Here is a 19,863-nt window from a genome sequence, read left to right as displayed (position 1 = left end):
TGACCTCTGACCTTGTGGAGTTTAGAATCTGCTAGGGAGTAGAGTATGTCCATAAAAACCTCCAGAGTGTTGGGCATCATAAGAGAAGACCTGGGAGTGGGGGGATGGGTACACATCCTCTCCACCCATTGTCTCAGTGTGACCCAACCTCAGTCAACTCTCAGTTAGGATGACCTCACCATCTTCCGCCAAAGCCCTAAAAACCCTTCTCCTCAGACTGTCACATATTCCCCGACAACTCTTTGCAACAGGCAGGTGCTGACGTTCAAAACATCTGAGGATGAAAAAGAATCCCTGCCACAAAAGATTAGGGATAAAAATGAGTTTTAAAAATTAAAGTTGATCAAGGCATTTGTTTTGTGAGATTTACACTAAGGTTGAGCAGGCTTGTGCAGAACGATCTCAGTTTTATCATATTTGATTTAGCAAGAAAGGGTCATATATGAGTTTTGCTGAGATTCTGTGCCCTTTAGAACCAGGGACCTGGGTGGGGATCAATGTCTGAACTATTTAGAGAGCTTGTCATGGTACACAGTAGAATAAGCTCTTGGGTGTGGCCGAGGCTTCCCCTGAACCACCGTCCACCACTGTGTCTCCCATCCTACTCTTCCCTGGACATGTGTTCTGTGTTTGCCCAAGGTTCCTCCCTGTACCAAGCTCACCTCAGCCTTCACCCACCGGCACTGGTGTGGGTAATAAGTGTATGACCCCCTGTCCCCTCTGATGACCAGCTGTGACAAGAGGCTGTAAACATTGTATTGAGATTTCCCCTTAGGGGGTTATTTTTTTCTCTCCTCCTTTATTTTCTTTTCTTTGTTATTTTTTTATTTTATTTTATTCCTATTGTGAACTTTCCAAGGCAGAGGGAAAAAACTCACATCTCTGTCTCTTCTTTTTTGAAAAACAAAACCCAAAAGACTCCTGGGATTCTGCTCAAAGAACCAAAGATGTTTCCCCTCAGCTGAACTCGGCCACCATCATTGATATCCACCCTTCCTCCACCTACAGCGTCCGCATGTACGCCAAGAACCGGATCGGCAAGAGTGAGCCCAGCAACGAGATCACCATCACAGCGGATGAGGCAGGTAGGTGGCACTGGTCAGAGCCTGCCACCCAGAAAGTCGCACCAGTGACTCGGACACTTAGAATGCGTCACTCTCCCCACTCCGGGTGACGTTCTTTGATGTGGGCTTCCCAGAGTCCCGCGCCCTATAAAAATGCCCATAGCACACTGCCTACGTTTTGAAGCCATTGCTTGCTATTCAGATGGTCAGGCGTCTTAATGCAGATGTGTGTGAATGGAAAGCATTAGGCCAGCAGCGCTGAGGGACTCACAGAGACATGTACAGCCCCTTGGCTTTGGCCAGCAGCGCTGAGGGACTCACAGAGACATGTACAGCCCCTTGGCTTTGGCCAGCAGTGCTGAGGGACTCACAGAGACATGTACAGCCCCTTGGCTTTGGCCAGCAGCGCTGAGGGACTCACAGAGACATGCCATTGTACATCCCCTTGGCTTTGATGCACTGGACCCAAGTAGGTGGGAAAACACTTAGTTCCAAGACCCATGAGCTCAAGTGTGGGAAGAGAGAAAGATGCTTAATTTGGAAACCCCAAGACTGTGTCTATGGGCAAGTGGAAAGGCACAGGTTGCTTTAATGATTGATAACGTCACTGTCTTCCTCTTTTACCATGATGAATTATTTCTTCTTAAAATGTTGAAAACTCTGTAGATACATATAAGCATTTTGAAACAAGCAAAGCAACTTCTACCATCCTGGCTGGCACCCACAGTTGGCATACGGCCATATTGACAGAACCTTCTAGGTCATTTTTGTGACCTATTACACCACTCATATGTGCATCCATGAATGCGCATCAGCATGCATGCCCGTGCGCACAAAGTCATACATGTCTACTCCAGCCTGCCTGGCTGGAGTTAACTGATTAGTTCAGGACTGAAAACCTAGACAGTGGCCATTGGATGCTGGCTGTTAGTCTATCCTGTGGAAGAGCTGAGAAAGCCAATGTTGGGGACTTCTGTTGTGCAGAATCAGGGAGCCAATGTGTGGCTTACTTCTTAGAAAGAGAGGAGTGACTGGCGCTCAAACCTACCTTCCCTTTCCCACCACCAACCAGTGTTTGTAAGCTTGATCCAAGGTCATCCAAGGTCATCCAAGGTCATCCGTTATCTTCCGATGACTGTGACTTCTCCAGAAGTTGGTATCATCTTTCTGCCAGGTCATTATTGACTTCCCGCTGCCCACTGTGTATATCACAGACACTGTGCTTGTGTCTCCGGAATAGTCTTCTATGCTTCATAGTGACGTGCCCTACCACATGGTTGGACATGCTGAGCCATGTTAAATTTTTCTTTAGTGTACGGCCTACCATGATGAACATCCTGCCACCTTTCATTGGCCACATTTTTAAAGTTACTTTCCCACGCCTAATTCTAAGGAGTGTGATTTCTGAACCAGTCCTGTCACAGCACTGAAAGTGTTTGTTATGTGGTCAACATTACTCTTGAGGAAATGAGTTGAAGTGTGTGGACAATGCAGTGGCCATTTCTCTCATCCAGTACTGACCAGGTCTGACTGCGCTTTGCTTCCAAGATCAGACAAGATTGCATGTGTTCAAGGCCACAAGCCAAGGCCTGTTTCTCAGTGCAGGAAGACGTCCAGTCTTGAAATTTTAAAGGTGGGTGACAGGATGCCTTTATGTTTGATCCTTAGACCCTCTCTTCTTGTCTTCTCACTTATAAAATAGATTTGATAAGTCTGGTGCCTTTTCTTCCTTATGCAAGCATACCTGACCACTGAAGAACCAAATTCCAAGTTCTGGAAGTCTTTGATTTGCTCAGAAATAAGCAGAAATTGAGTCTGGATGTGTGTTTCAGTAAAAAGCAGAATCTTCTTAAAATGTTTGCCTACCCCATTGCTAACTTTCTAGAATTACAGTATGCTGGCTGCTCAGAGAACAAAAGTTCCCACATTCTTTACCCCAAAATGTAGCTTTCAGCTGCATGCTTGATCTCTTCCTTGTCCTCTCAGACCCCTGTCACTCGCTCCTTCCAGCACTATTTCCTGCAGCTGCTCCCCTGATGGCCATCATGAGCAGGCTGTGTCCTTTCCTCCTCACCTTCTCAGAGCAGCCTTCAGTTGCCATGGCAGCAACTCTTCCTGCATCCAGGAGGCCAGGTGAACAGCTCTGGGTTCTGTTCTGCAGGGAGCTGCTGAGTATCTCTGCAGACAGAAGCAGAGTCTGTGACTAGGCTCTTGAGTGTCACCTGGGTGCAGGCTTGGGATCTGATTCGACATTCAGATAAGCAGGAAAGACAATAGCCTAACAGCGAGGCTTCCTCTATGGGCAGGATTTGTGTGGCTAGAATTAGGAAGTCATTTTCCACATGTGACTCATAGGCAGAAGAGCCACTGCCCTAACTAAGGCTCCCTCTTTACAATGGACTGCACTGCCTGCAGGTGCCACAGCCATCTCCTACAGTGATGCTCAGAGGCGTGTCTTTGGGGGGAGCTGCAGCCATCTAGAGAGAGCTTTCTGATGCTTTTCTGAAAATAAAGAGTGTATTTGTCATGCAGTGAACACTGGCTGGAAGCTGTAGTGTTGTCGTAACCTTGTGTTGGGCACCTAAGGCCACCCATCACTTCACATCTGCTCAGGACACATCTGTGAGGCACTTAGCCCTGGGTGCCTACTCCCTTCAACTACCTTGAAGCCACAGGCAGTGGCTCCCAGCATCCCTACCCTGACCTCCCCTTTGACAACCTTGCTTGGTGTATATGCTTCCTCCCCACTCTGCTAACCCTTCCAAACTTTGGTTCTCCTTTTCTGTGCTTTTCCTAGAAGAGCCAGGGTCAGAGACACTTCCGCTCTGTGAAGTTACTGATCCCATCGCTGGGTGGACTCAGTGTCCAAGTCCTTGCTAGCTCAGATAAAAAATCTTGACAATAATAGCAGATAGGTTTTGTTGTCACGTCTCCATGGACTTTGGTGTCCTGAGCTGTGCTTAGACTCCTTCAACACCAGGAGTATTCACTGTTTGTGCTCTTAGTATGAGAGAAAACTTCTCATGGTGTGTGTGTGTGTATGTGTGTGTGTGTGTACATGTAGTGTTAAATCCACACCAAAGGTTTTGAAGGATGCTTACATGCCCCCGAATTCACCAAATCCGCACATCCTTTTAGTAAGAGGTGGGGCCTTACGGAGCTGCGTGCGCTATGGGGGCAGTACCATTACAAGCAGAGCAAACCCCTTATAACAAGAGAGCTGGCTGGCCCCTGCCATGTGAGGAGGAGGGGCAGAGGCACAATCTACACCTTCACTAAAGTACAATCTTCCAGCTCACACTCTAGAAACCTGTTTCTATACAATTAAAGTTCTGATTCTTAGGACACACTTGGCTGGGTGTGTTCTCATTACAGCAGCTTGAAAAGACTGAAATTTGGGTTTGGACAAAAGATAACAGAGGCCAAGGATGAGGCAAGATGGAGTAAGGCCCTCTCAGCACAGCTCTGACTGCCACTAAGGAGACTTCCTCCTGCTCCCTTCTTGTGTCCCACCCCCAACCTCCCACCCCACCCCATCATAATCTGCGGAGGGGTGTGGCCTTAGGAAGGCTCCACTTAGGATCTTCCTGTATCTCATGCCTCTGAGTGAGGGGTGACTATTTAAAATCTGGACACTTATCATCTTCACCTGCCCCAGCAGCTGCTGTCTGTCCTCTGCACCTGGAGGCTCTCAGCTGGAGCCCAGTGCGCAGGTCCCCTCAGATGGACCTGCTGTTGACAACAGCCCTCCCCTTCCTCGACTCAAGCGTCAGCAAGCTTAAACAAGGAAATCAAATTCCACCCATTAACCCAGTGACAAGAATAATGCTATCTAAATAAATTATGATTGTGTATGAAATTACCACGTTGGTATTTTTCTTTTTTAATTAAAAAGAGGAAAATGTAACAGAGATTGCATAGGACCAAATTCTCACCCTTTATGGAAAAGTTTGAAGACCGTATTTGTACCATGGGAACTTGATTTAAGATCCCTGCAGTATCTCCATCACAAAGCTGCCTGAAGAAAAAAACTGCCGCCATTAGCACAGCACTCCTTCCTAATGTTGGAAATATCATTGCTTCTGAGCCTCAGTTCCGGGTACTTTTATATGAAAGTGCCCACGTGAATAATCATACCACTTAAATGCACTTGACCTCAGAAAGCAAGTATGCAGCAAAGGTCGCACCATTTAGCGCGCTCTTCTTGACTCCCTCACAGTCCCCCCAAAAGGAGAAGTCAGAGTTACATAGAGGCACTATCGGAGTTGACAAGATCAGCTCTTAATGGAGAAGTGCTTCCGACTCCCAGGGCTCCATGATACCAATCAGACACGTCACGGCAGGCCTGACCCTTGCCCGAGCCACTTCCCGTTAGCAGCTGAACCCTGAAGGTTGTGTGGCACTGAGTGTCTGTGGCTGACTCCGTCATCTTCTTCATTACGAATCTGTGTGGCAATGTAGAAGTTCAATTATGCTAACACGCCTTGACTGTCCGGGCATTCCCACAGACTAGCATGTGATGGACGGTATGGGTTTCTGAGAGGTCAAGATGGAGCACTTTCAGCAGGTCTGGTCTATGTTAAGGATCTCTGTGGGCCAGCCAGCCTTTAACCATTTCCCTTTTTGGTTAGTTACTATTCCTTTCACCTTTCATTGGGGAAGAGCCTTAGGAATTAATCCCAGAGAGATCATCAGTATTCCTGCATAGGCACTATACACACCCAGGCTGTACACATCAGGAGCATTAGTCTGATGCTAACTTAGGATGCTCTGAAAATGTTCTAGAATGTTCTAGAGTGCTCTTCCCCTTTCTCCCTCGCCATGTTCTATTCTTTGCCTAAATATCATGTCTAGGAATCCTGTCACCACCCTATGAGGGTTCCACTCTGCTCACTCTGCATGTCTGAGCCCCCCAGTAACACTCTCCTTAAAGTAGCCTGGTCACCATCCAACACACTGGACTTTTCTGGTTCTTGCCTTTGGCTTATTTTCAGCCCTCTCTCACATGCACAGCAACAGTTGTCTGCATTGTTATTGCTTCATCTTAGGCCCTAGAACAATGTTTGGCACATGGCAATACTGAATAAATAAACAGTTTAGATGAGTGAGCTATTAATCTATCAACAACTTTACATGAATTCAGTCTCTACTTTGTGTCAAGAATATGATTTTCATGTTTTCACTGAGTAGTGACTTTGGCAACTTTCCCCCACAAAAACAACTTGTCCTCACACACTAGCCCCTACCCAGACTGACATTTCTGTGAGGTCATGCAGTGGTTCCTGAGGCTTCTATTTGATCCTAACCCACTGTATAAAAGCATATATGCATGCATGCGTGCAGACATACATTATATATATATATATATATATATATATATATATATATATATATATATATATATATATATATTCCACTTAGAACTGCTAGTCAGTTGTCCCTCTGTCACATATACAGGCATGACCTTATGTATCTGTATAAAATCAAGGAAACACAAATCAGGGGGGAGATGACATTTTTTTCTTTCTGAGGCTGACTTAATGCGCATAGTACGGTGGTCTCTGCTTTCCTGCAAACAAAATAACTTTGTTTCTCTTTATGGCTGAGAAAATCCCTTTGTCTTTTACAAAGAACATTTCCTTTCTTCACTCCCACTGTAATGGCCTCTGAGACCAGATCCACCCACCACTTAGCTACTGAGAACAGTGCTGCTGCTGCGGGGACACCAGTCCTCACCCCAATGGCCTGACTCTCAGGAGGTACTTGCCAGCTCCAGCCATGAAAGTAGAGGCAGACACCTGTGAGGGAGCCTCATCAGCAAGGGGCTCCCCAGTTCATAGGACAAACTCAGGACTCTGACTGTAGCTAGGAAATGGATACATTTCTCTGGGAGAGAGAATGTTCCGAAAGCCTGGCACCTCACTGTTCTTTGAGAGGCAGTGGGCTGTCAGGAGAAGGAGGCTCATCCCACAGGGAACAGCCAGCCCAGAAGGGAACCATGCACAGCATCCACAGGGTGGAGAATGGCTGGAGAAGAGAGCGTGGCATGGTCCTGTGCAATGGGCACTCAGGTAGATCTCTCCTTGATGTGTGTAGCCACGCAGAATGAGTGAAAGTTCACTTGCTGTGGACCTGGAAAAAAAAATACTAGAAACTGTAAACAGTCTCTAATCCTTGTTGTCTTAAGGGTTAGCCTTTTATTTTTAACTTCTATACATATACAAAGACCATCAATTCTGGGAAATAATGCTAATTATCAGTCTTTACGTCCAGTCTCTGCCTACCCTAGAGAAACTGCTGCATATTCTAGTATTTAAAAGCACAAAAACAAACTCCTCAGAGATGGAGAAATGTCTCAGCTGTGTGGCTCACAAGCGCCTGTAACTCCAGCCCCAACGCCTCTAACGTCATCTTCTATTGCTGCACTCATGTGATAAGCCCGCATACACGGGCATGTGCACGTACATAAGCACACACACAGGTAAACTAAAAGTTTAAAAAAAAACAAAAACTCATTTTTATGTTACAGCTTCAGTTTTGCAGTGTGCAGGCCAATTCTTAAGTATCAAATGCCAGCATGACTTTTCAATTTAGTGCAATAAGCAGGATAATTTGTGACTTGCTCTCCTCAGTTCAGCGTTAGTTGTCTCTGCCTTGACATCACCTCACAGAAGTTGCCTGTGGTAATGTGAGAGCCGTAAAGTTTACATTAAATGAATCACTTTTAATGACTAAAAATGACTTTTCTCATAATGATCCAGAGACAACAGTTAGTTCCCTTTGTAACCTTCTGTCCTCCCTCGAAGAAGAATTAGAGAGAATCTGTGGAAACTCCTTTAGAGTTGACAAGGTCAGCGCAGGATAGTTTCTCAAGAATGGTTTTGGTGAGGTCTAGAGAGATGGTGGCTCATGGTTAGGAACACGTGTTGCTCTTACAGAAGTCCCAAGCTCAACTCACAGCACTGATGCCAGGTGACTCCAACTCTGGGAGACGTGATGCCTCTGGCCTCTGTAGGTACTGAACTTATGTGTACATACTCACACTCATAAACATACACATAATTAAAAATAGTAAAAACAATTAATGGAGCCACATGATGTGAGAAGAAATCTATTCCACAGGTTTTTTTTTAATCACATCTGGCATCAAGTTTCCATGTGAAGTATTTGATCTGAGGCAAGGCTCTGACCGCGAGGCCTCCAGCAGCTGTATGCTGGGAGGTAACTTTGAGGCTAGGACAGCCTTTGTACAGGTGGATCAGGAAAGTCAGGGGTCTCGGGGCCGGGGATGCAGCTGTGCCTGGGCCTGTTGAGGGGCAGGAGGGGGCTCTATTTTCACAGCTGCGAATTGCTCTATCCCTCCAGAAAGGGACTCCCTGTGGCCTCAGCTCCTGAGAGACCCTGGAGGACCAAAGACTAGGGCCTGGTGTGCCCCTAGGTACAAATAATGCCTGCAGGCACCCAGGCAGGGGTGGGGTGTGATGAAAGGGCAGAGTCAAGCTCAAGGGCAAGGCTCAGAGCTGCCCAGAGCTTTGTGCCTTTACTCTGCTGAGACGATGGACATGGGAGAGATGCACATGAACAAGAGAGCAGGGCATAAGCAGGAGAGGGAGTGGCCTGTCCAGGGAGTGGCCAGTGAGCAGGATGGATGGGTGGGAGCTTCAGAGTACTTTGGAGCCACACCCCGCCTCTTAAAGGGCCAAGTCAAGGCCAGAACTAATGTCTTACAACATAATAGAAAGTAAGATAGGCTTTGAGGCCAGGCTCCAGCAGGGTGCTAGGCTGTTGGGATTCTTACGATGATGGAGAAAAGCAGAAGACAAACATGGTGGCAGAGTTCACAGAAGGCTTGAGCGTGCCTGGGAAGAGGGCATGAAATAGAAAATCAGGCCATGGGTTGAAGTTCCTCCTCCTCTCTGCAGTGCTCAGACAAGGAAGAACCCATGCCTTCCCTCAGAGGCACCAGCACTAGCCAGGCTTCCTAGGCTCCACCCATCTGTCATGGCTGCCCTCAGCCTCCATGGCTCTCACAGACACTGCCCTGTGGGACTCACCTGTCCTCCTTTCCATCCTCCACTATATGGCAGCTGTCCTCCTCCTTTCTCCTCCTCACTGACTAGCAGTTTGAGCCCCATCTTTCTTGTCTTTGTTTTGTGTTGTGTTTTGTTTTGTTTTTATTAAACCAGGCTGCACAAGGCTGTTCTTGTGCAGCAATGTTCTTTTTTTTTTTTTTTTTTTTTTTTTTTGGCCTACCTACCCCACCCTTCCCTTTCTTCACCCCTCCATGCACCCCCACATGGGTTCTAGACAGCTCTGTTTGATTTCGGGGTCATCTAGGCATCCAGGATTTTATGTGTCTATTTAAAACTAGTGGACTGACAACTGAGAAAGACGTAGCTGCTGTCCTTTTGAGGTAGAGTGAGTTTGCTTAATGTGGTCAGCTCCCAGCTGCATCCACTTCCTCGCTTTGTTCTCTGTGTGGCTGAGGGGATTGCCACTGTGTCTCTAAGCCACGTTGTCTTGCTCTACTCCTCCGCTGGAGGGCACCTAAGTTGTTTCCGTAATTTAGCTACCATGAATAGTACAGCAGTAAACGTGGATGGACACATGTCCCTGTGGTGCGGTGGCTTAGTGTGTGCTGGGAAAACACTCGGGGGTAGGGTAGCTGGCCTGTATCGCAGGTCCTGCTTTGGGTTTTACGAAGAACCTTGGAATCGACTTCCACGGCCTCTGGACTAGTGGACTCTTCGAGCGGCAGGTATGGTGCTGCCACTGCCGCCCATTTCTGCCTCTGCAAAGTGCCTGCCCACGCACATCCAGCCAGTAACACTTTACCCCTCCCTCACTGTCTCTGAGTCTCCTAAAGAGCTACCTTCCTCAGCCTGCCCTCAACCCAGGGTGCCTGGCTCTGAGCTGAGAAGCACACTCTTTTCCTTGGCTGTAGCCATTTCCTACGCTCTTCCTGTTGGCTCGCAGCCTTCAGCACTCTCTTCACTGCTTGGATCCTAACACTCAACACTGCTGTCATACAGAGTCGGCTCTCAGACTCCCTGAGGTCTGTACCTGCAGGTTCAAACTTCAGGCTACAAAGATTTTTAAAGACTGCATCTGAACTGTATATACACAGACTTTTCTTCTGGCGTTATTCAGCAAAAATACAGAATCACAACTCTTGGCAGGGCCCTCATGTCATGTTAGGTGTTCCAAGGTACCTAGATATGGTTTGAAGAATATGTAAGCATGGGTATATGTTTTGTGCTATTTTATGGATGACTTGACCATTGGTGGTCTCTTTGTTTGCTTGCTTGCTTGCTTTGAGTAAAGAGACAACTCTGTTTAAATCTGCCTTCTTACAACAGTAAATAGTCCACCTCTGCTGTGTGCAGCTGTCCTGCCCTGTGGTTTCCACACAGGCTCTAGGGCCTCTTCCATCTTCAACCAAAATGGCATTTCTTCAAGTTTGCCTGTGCTCCTTACAGCTTAGATGTCTCCCTTCCCTCCCCACTACTTAAAATGACAATTACAGTGTCATACCTGTTTCTGTTGACTGAACCCATTGCTTTCATAATGTCCCTATGATAGATGTCTATCCTATGACACAGAAGGGAAACCAAGTCAACAGAGATGTCATATAACTTACATAAAACAACACAGCCAAGGAGAGGCAGAGCCTAGGGGCCAAGCTGTGAGGTCCTGAACTTACAAGGACCGCATGACACTGATCTCATTCAGCAGGGGGAAACCATCTTCCTCTGCACTGAGGCCTCCCTAGAGCCAGCCTTTGAGCTCTGTCAGCTCTGCGCACTTTGTGACCAGCCTGGACTTGCTGCATCTGCTGTCTTGTCTCCCGTGCGTCCTCCCCGCCGTCTCCTCAGTCACAGGAAGGGTCCTTTTGAGTCTCTTCGATCCCTAGTGGCTCTGACTAGAGAATGAAGCTTGGCTGGAAGCCTCTTCCCATCTGTTGGCACACAGAGTTGGGTATGAGCTGCCCAACTCCAACTGAAGTGACCGTTACCACACACAGTGTTGTTGTGAGTGACAGGCTTGGTGTCACCTCCTCCGTGGCCTGAGCTCCTGCCTCATGAGAACCTTGAGCTGCAAAGTGTGAAGAACTAGAGGGACCATAGACACACACCCCCAACACACACACACACACGCACACACACACACATACACACACACACACACACACGCACACACACACCCCGACACACACACACACACACACACACACGCACACACACACACACACACGAGTCCTGCCCTATGCACCTTGAGGAATCACAGCTCTGCATGACTTAAGCCTTCGAGAGGCAGGAAGGCTCCTCGCCTACAGCACAGAGTTGTGTGACATGCATGTGTCTTACCTGTTACTTCCTCTAACTTGGGCATGCTAAGTTTGACGGGTGTAGTGATGGGTCCCCAGGATTCACATGCCCCTGAGAAAATGGAAGGTAAATCCCACATAATGACCACAGCTGCTTTCGCCTGCTTCTCCTGAGAACAAACTTCCGTATGGCAGATATAATGGTCAGCAGCTGTGTCCTGCTCTGAAAATATTGTCTAACCTGCCCGTGTGGTTCTGGTCCCTACAGCTCCTGATGGCCCACCTCAGGAAGTTCACTTGGAGCCCACATCGTCTCAGAGCATCAGGGTAACCTGGAAGGTAAACTGAGCCAACACATGTGGTTTTGACACCTCTCTTAGTGTGTGAGCATCATTACTCATGTCATGATGCCAAGATAATAACATTGTATAAAAAGTTTATTTTTCAAAATTAGATTTGTGATATATGTGTGTATATAGCGAGAAAGAGCACACATGTGTGTATGTATGTATACATGTATTGTATATAGATAAAGTGTGTGTGTGTGTGTGTGTGTGTGTGTGTGTGTGTTCCAATACAGCCATAATTGCTTGATAATAAGGAATCATGCTGAGAAATATGTGCTTGGGTAGCTGTGTCATTAGGAAATTATCATGGTATGTATTTACACAAACTAACCTGGCTGTGACACTTCTAAATACTATAAACACTCAAATCCTTTAAATGATCATTACATGTGTAGTTAGTCTATCGTCTACTAAAACGCATGGCACAAGCATGTTTAATACCCGTAACTTAAACCCCTCTATAGGAAATTATCTCTCTCCAAAGAATGAAGTTGCCTTGTATTACTTATTTTGTCCTTAGAATTTGATCGAGGTCCCTAGGGTCAGTCTCATGCACATAGTGAAGTTGACACCCCTGACTGAGGGCTATAGTGTTATTACGTTAGCAAACCGTTCGGCGCCTCTTAGGCGTGATGGCAGCACTGTGTGGTCCGCAGTGCATAGCGGTGGGAAGGAGAGAAACCTCACTGTGCTAGTATTAGCTGGTCATGCCCTCAAGAAAGCAGGCGGGTTTCCTGACCACAGACATGAGCTTTGGAAGCATCTGGCCTGGCCTGGACTGTGGTTGTACATACAGACTGGTTGCTGCTTAGCTTGATATGGGCTGCACTGATGGGGAGAGGCAAGTCTGAGCCGGGGCAGAGCATTCCTCTAAGGTAGACATTGTCAGTAAAGGAGATGGTGGTGTCTGTCTTTTGTGCAAACTTGTCACAAGTGCTTTGAGTACGCAAGCCATGGCACCTACGTGTGGGTGAGATGCACTGGAAACTAGCCACCTCCGTGGGTATGTGCTTGGCAATGGATACATGGGTCAGATACTGCTTCATCAAGGGAACTGTTAATGAACCATGTCTCTATGATGATGTGCCTACTGCCAAAGCATGGGCTCCTCCGCCCCTCCCCCTTTCCCTCTTCCCCTTCCTTCCCTCCCCACCCTTCCCTTTCCTGCTCTTTCCTTTCTCTTACTTCTCCTATTGGCCCTGTCATAAAAAGATGAACATGTGTAGGAGAAGTTGGTCTCCACTATGGGAGCACATGCCACCTCAGGTATTAACACGGATTAACGCAGGGAGTCCCCATGTGTCAGCTTTTTTTTTTATCCCTGGCCAATGAGCTGTGTTTGCAGCAGGCAGCATGACAGACCATGTGGCTTGGGGGTGTGACTGAGCTCTCCTCAGTCATTGTGGCCAGCCCACTCCTGTGAGCACCACACACTGTACAATAAAAGGCTCTCAGCATGCCCTAACCCCGTACACATCCCAGCCGTGCTACAAACAGAAAGCTGGCTCGGTCTGCTGTGAATAGAGGCTGTGTAGTTTTGGCCAATTATTCTATAGATCCACTTTTATTTAGATACTGGATAGGGCCAGATATTACCGCGGCCCTGAGAGGTTTTTTTTTTTTTTTCCGGGGTGGGGGAAGCCCCCGGGGGGGCCCTGTATGAAGGGCGCATCTATCCTCTTATCAACTACCACATGTAGCTAAAACTGGAAACGTCTGGAGCCTTGAATTGTGTCCCAGTGTAAGGGAGCTGCAGCCAAAATCCGTGCGTTACAGATAAAGTTCTTCCTAGAGCCAATAAGATGGCGGCTTCGTGGGCGGCAGAGCACACCTGGCTTTCCTAAGCCCTCTAGCCAGGCACTGTGCAGGTGCACAGCCCTGCCAGTAGGCAGCCACTGCCAGCCCTTGAGCAGAGGAACAGGCATGCTGGCGATCAGCCACTCTGCGTGAGGTGTGGCTGCTGGGGACTCCGGCAGACTAGCTTACTCCTCCACCTGAGGACACAGGAGACTTTAAAGGGCATGACTGTTTCAGGCAAGCCGTGGGCTGATCTGAGGGACACGCAGAGACAGTGTGTGTGTGCTATCAAACACACCTCCCTATGATGATGGAGCGCAGGACATGGCATTTTGTTTAAAGAGCCTCAGAGGAAGAAGAAAGGGAAAGGTGAGAAAGGACAGGGGACAGAATCGACCAGAGAGGGAGCCGCTGTGTCAGGGCTGAGGCACAGAAATGTGTGGGAGCCTGAGACCAGGACTCACTCACCACCGTGGGGCAGCTGGTCAGGACTGTAAGACGTGCGCACTGTAGGTAAAGAGAGGCAGAGGAGAGGAGAGCTCTTGGCTTTGAGTGGGGAAAACAGCCATTTTAGAGCTCACATCCCTAAAACAATAAGAACACCCTAATAGCTTTTCAATGATGCTAGAGTTAGGCATTAAAACTTTAAATTATAAGTTATATATATATATATATATATATATATATATATATATATAGTATATATGAAGTATAAATTATAAGAGATATAATTATATCTCATAAGTAGCCCTCCTGCTGAGTCTCTGTTTTCAAAACAAACTATTTTCCCTTTTTGTTTTAATTAATTCTTTTGCCAAAGAAACCAGTCAGATCTTAAACTTTCATGTCTAGCTGAGGCTGCCCATGAAACAAGGATATGACCAATCCCATAGACACTTGAGGCCTCCGACATCACTACCCCTATGGCTAGGACCCCCACTCCCCAGTCACCCTCACCCCTCAGATCCCGGGTGTCTTCCATCACAGGGCACCATGCCCCCTCTCTGCCCAGCGATGGATTCTCAAGGCTCTAGTTGCGCGTGACTCTCAGTGAAGAGAGGCGAACCCCCAACATGGAATTGTTCATGACGTTTCCAACACTCACTGCACAACCCATCTCCTGTGCACCTCCTCTGTGGCTCCGTGGGCTCTTTAGAAACAGTGCGCCTTGCTCATCTCATGGTGGGTAAATGAAGAAGTCAGGGGCTCCAGGAGTAAAAGAGTGAGCTAGTAGAGAGTGAATGGATGAGTGTGTTTATGAGCAGATGGGTGAGTACGTGAGTGCAGGAGCGAGCGAGCGAGTGAGGGGAGGGAGTAAGTTCATGAGGAAGTGAGGGAGGGAGGGAGGGGAGTAAGTGAGAGAGTGGAGAGGGGAGCGCACCTGTGAGGTGGAGCGAAGGAGCCTCTGGGCTAGTGGTTCTCAGCCTGTGGGCTGTGACCCTTCAGTGGTCAGACGGCCCTTTCACAGGGGTTGCAGATCAGATGTCCTTCATATCAGATGTCATGTTATAACTCATAAAAGCAGCAAAATTGCAGTTATGAGGTAGCAACAAAAATGACTTTATGGCTGGGCATCAGCACACATGAGGAAACATGGCAGAGGGTGGCAGCAGTAGGAAGAGGGTTGAGAGCCACTGCTCTAGGCCATGTATTCTGTTCATAGCACAGGAGCTTCCGAGAAGCATCACAGGAGCATCACGGGCTTTAGAGGCAGCCAAGGAGAGGACACCACACTGTTCAGGTGCAAAGTGCATTGTGGGAGGGCCGCGTGAAGGTCTAACTCATGCTGAGCACGGAGCATGGCGGACGCCAGGGCTGTGCCACCTCACGTGCTTTCCACTGTAATGCGCTGAAAGGCTACAAGGGTCACAGATATGTTGTGCATTCACAGCACACGGATGGCTGCGGATCACAGCTGTGCGCCCACAGGGGACCATCCAAGAGCTGGCCCCGCTGCACTGTGTAAGGCAGGACAGTGTGTAGAAAGGGCTGTGCTCCTGCATGTCCTTAGTAAAAGCAAAGAACACAGCATGTGTCCAGCTAACAGGGAAATAAATAACATCATCTTCCTAGCTCCGCTTTGGCTGCTAGAGGGGAGAGGCTTGCCTGCAGGTCACAGGTGCGCATCAGATTCAAAATCAGAAAGGACAATAAAAATCTGAAGAACAGCATTTGTTTGGTAGAATACATCAAAATCATTCTTTGGGGTTTTTCCCCCTGAAAATTCTGCCTTGATCTATTTCCTGAAGTGTCTGTCTTTCTTCTGTATCTTTGAGACCAGGAGTCCCATCTCACCTTGTAGCCTGGACAAGCCTTGAGCTCATCATAAAGCCCTGGCTACTCTGGGCCTTGCTATCCTCCTGCCTCAGTCCTCTGAATGCTGGGACTAGGTGTGTCTGTGTGTGTGTGTGTGTGTGTGTGTGTGTGTGTGTGTGTGACACATGCATTTGCCAAAGTAACTCATTAAGGAAACATTCAGTGTTTGAAATAGTTGCTCTAGACATCTCAAGCAATTGCAATTGAAGACAGAAAAAGTTATTTCAATTGTAAAACTTTGCTTCAAAGGAGAACTCTTTATGGATTGTCTCTGAACCAATCCCCCTTTCAGTTGCTGCAGTTTGCTAGCACGCCCAGAGCAGTTGTGAGCTGATGGCTCACAGTGTAACCCTCAGGGTAGTCCTACTAGTGTCTCCTCCTCAGCATCAGACACCATGGCAGAATTGTTACGTGAAATTCTAAGTGATTTCTATGCAACACTGAAGTGGGTCCTGTCATCAGAAGAATGCTTTCCAATAGGCCCCCTCACCCCCACCCCTACCCCAGTGACAAGTGTTGTGAGTCAGTGTCATCATATCTCAGGCATGGATCCACACACAGGGAAGACAGCACCAGTTGACACATATTGCAGATGGCAGCACAGTAAACGGTTAATAAATGTCAGGCTCTATGCGCCTCCTCCATCCTCTGGCTAGGAAGCTGTGGCACACTGAGAAAGTGGCTAGGCTTCACTGCATGCCTGGGCAGCCATGGTCCTGAGCATTCGCCCTCTCCTGGCACCACGCTGGACTTCCCTCCCGCCCTGTCATGTATCCCAGGCACTGGATATAGCTAGTGTGAGTGAAGACTAATCCTCACATCCATCAGAGAGACTTGCCCAGAATCTGGAAGTTGACAGGCAGGTGTCGGTCTGGGGACCACTATGTGGGCAGTTCATGCCTACAAGCCATAATAAGTATGAGCCCCAACCTCATGGGGTAAATGTCGCTTAACACGATGAAGCTAGAGAAAATATGCGTTCGGGTTAACCTACTAGCATTTTATTTCCAAATTATAAACCCAGGTCAACACTCCTTTCTCCTATGAAAGTTGAAATTAAAAAATTGTCTTGGGCTGGGTGGTGGTGTGGCACCTTCAATCCCAGCACTTGGGAGGCAGAGGCAGGTGGATCTCTGTGAGTTCGAGGCCAGCCTGGTCTACAAAGTGAGTCCAGGACAGCCAAGTCTACACAGAGAAACCCTGTCTCAAAAAACAAACAAAACAGAAGTTGTCTTGAAATACACTTTATTTAATTTTTTTCAGCCATTCCCTTAGTCTTCGGGCTATGAAAAGATTACAAGTTTGCTTCGTTTTCATGAATTAATCCACCAGTTCGGTTGGAGTTATGGGTGCCTTATTAAAAATGCATACCTGTCTCACAGATAGGTGAGGGATTGCCAGCCCTTCGTGTACTAGCAGGTCTAACCTCTTCCCCTTCAACAAGACAAGGAACTGGCTTCAAAGCCATCCTCATCCCCGTTCAGCAGGCTGGAGTTTTCTGGACCCTTGATGTGGACCAGGAAGTACAGGCTCTGTGAGCATTCACCCCTCAGTAAGAAGGAGATGAGTATTCGTTGAAGAAATGCATGGACCCCGTGACATCCTTCAGCATCATGTAAAAACGTTCATATACTTGTCTTTCCCAGGGAAACCTCCGTATACCGCAGAGAGACCTGGGTCAGGAACTCCCTTACAGATACTGTGTGTGCTTGAAACAGGAGCCACCTTGCTTTCCACTCCATGCCTAGGGGAAGGTACTGTAGGCCTCCGTCCCTCCACCACCCTCAGGAAAGCCAGCTTAGCTCAGCCACAGGACAAGCCGGCCTCAAGGACCCCAGTCCTCTCCCCCGCTCTTGGCAAGCCTTCCAGCATGGGCAGGCGCCCGGACTCAAGATGAATAATAAGATGTTTTATACTTAGATATCAGATGATAGATTTTACCATCATGAAATATATAGTGCCAAGCTTGTCTGCCCCACCAGGTTGGAAGGTTTATTTGTATAAAAATAAATCAAGTAGCCCATCTTCATTCACTTTGAGAAAGAAGAACCGACCGGAGAGGAGGGAGAATCCAGCCGCTTCAGCAGATCCGCACATAAGCCACACCTCCCATCTTTGTAGCTGGGTGGCTTCAGTCACGTTCCTGAGGGGGCAAACTGTGGCTTATCTGGCATATTTTTTGAGGTTCTGTTCCCCTATCCCCTACCTTGTGTTAATGCCTGAAATACCTCTAGTTTAGTCTAGGGCTGCCTGTTACCCAGGTATAGGTGGGAGGCGAGGATAGTAAGCTCTGTAAGGCTTACTCAGGCGTAGAAGGCAGGATTAGAAGCCCAACCTGGCTGCAGAGAGCCCTGCTGCAAGCATGTGGAATTTCCACCTTTATAAAATTAATTTATTCAGATTACATCTTAATTGTTATCCCCTCACTTGTATCTTCCCATTCCTCCCTCCCTCCCTCTTTCACCCTATTCCCTTCCCCTAGGTCTGTGACAGAAGGGGACCTCCTCCCCAATTTCCACCTTTGAGTGAGGGTAAAAAGACAATAGCCTGGGTTATTTTTAACAGAGTTTGCTGCTCCTGCAGGGGTTCTGATTTTAGTTCCCAACACCCACGCCTGGCAGTATCCTCTTGTCATCCTGAAACCCAGGACCCCCCACAAACTCCTCACCACAGAGTCACTCTGAGCCCTTGTACCCCGGTCACCTGTGTTTTCTCCCCAGGGTGCAGCTGTGTGCCACTGTGCCACTGCACATCACTGCTAGGCCCCCCTAGGCTCGGGTGAACTACCTCTTGTCTGACAGTCTTCTTGACCCTTTGGGCAACTTTTCTCCTTGGCCCCCTTTTCCCCTCTCATGGTGCCCTGGGCTAGCCCTCAGTGGTGTGAGCCTCACACTAGGCGGTAATGGCCACATCCCTTGTGCCCAGAGCCTTATGTCAAGTAGGCATCGCTCGTGCTTGCCCAGTCTGATGCCCAGCTTATGAATCACCTTACTGCGGGGCTGTTGTGCCTGTGGAGCATGGAGCAGGCATTTGGGGGAAGCACTCAAGTGAGTGGGACAGCTGCCACCCAGTCATGAAAGAGTGAAGAGGACAGCACGCATCTTGGGGGAATTCCCAGTAATCTAGAGAACTTTTCAATTTATTTCCCAAGGGACTCACTCCCCCAACCACAGAAGAAAACACTGTTGTTCAAACACTTCTGTGGAGGGAAGGGGTGAGGAATGGATGTGTCAGGAAGGCTTGCCTGCCACCAGCCTCCATTGTGATGGTGTGAGCTGTGAGCCTTTCCACAGCCCTGCCTCTTTGCTGTTTCTCTCTTTCTTCAATGGATGAAGAAAATTTGAGAGAGATACATAGAATGCAGTCACTGGCAAGCCATACTAATGGATTGACATGGTACTGTTTGTTGTCATGGAGATCAAAGAGGGGTTCTTAAAGATAACTGGGTGGGGCCCGCGGGGGGTTGGAAGGGATTGAGAGATCGGAAGGAAGGGCCCTGGGGGGGAGAGCTGGAGAGGGATTGGAGGTTTACAGAGAGCAATGAAGGAGAGAAGTAAATAAATGCAAGGACATCGGGTGTCACTAGATCCAAAGCGGGGTGGGGGGATGGGGCAGGAAATTCAGCACGGACAAATAATTAACCTGTCACCAGAAGCACAGCGGCAAATGTGATCTCTGCCCCAGAGTACAGGACCTTCAGAGGGATTCCATAAAATGTGAAAAGGTGTCGCTCACCTATGAAATCGCAGCGCCTAATGCTTTTAACATGTTTTAAGAGGAGTGGTTGCCGGGTGGGATTTCCTGTAAGCCTACAGGTTTCTCCTCATCAGTGTGCTGCTTTGAATGAGAATGAGCCCCTTAGGCTCATAGAGCTGAGTGCTTGGTCATCAGGCAGTGGCACTACTTGAAAGGGATTAGGGGGTGTGGACTTGTTGGAGGAAGTGTGTCACTAGAGGTGGGCTTTGAGGTTTCAGGAGCCCAATCAGGGCTCCAGGCTCTCCCTCCCTCTCCC

The 19,863-nt window shown here is 48.1% G+C and overlaps 1 protein-coding gene and 1 pseudogene across 1 annotated transcript in view; both read left to right on the top strand.

The window, feature by feature from the left end:
- LOC127192954 (40S ribosomal protein S19-like) overlaps positions 1–19,863 on the top strand; it is an 877,505-nt pseudogene that overhangs the window by 700,439 nt on the left and 157,203 nt on the right.
- Positions 1–19,863, top strand: part of Dscam (DS cell adhesion molecule) — a 574,658-nt gene that overhangs the window by 440,349 nt on the left and 114,446 nt on the right. Inside the window, exons 16-17 of the mRNA XM_051150389.1 lie at positions 918–1,085; positions 11,660–11,730. Of these exons, the coding sequence (XP_051006346.1) occupies positions 918–1,085; positions 11,660–11,730 (239 nt within the window). The remainder of the gene's footprint in view (positions 1–917; positions 1,086–11,659; positions 11,731–19,863) is intronic.

This window comes from Acomys russatus, chromosome 8 (genome assembly GCF_903995435.1).
Source record: "Acomys russatus chromosome 8, mAcoRus1.1, whole genome shotgun sequence".
Classification (NCBI taxonomy): Eukaryota; Metazoa; Chordata; class Mammalia; order Rodentia; family Muridae; genus Acomys; species Acomys russatus.
This window is presented reverse-complemented; position numbering and strand designations above follow the sequence as displayed.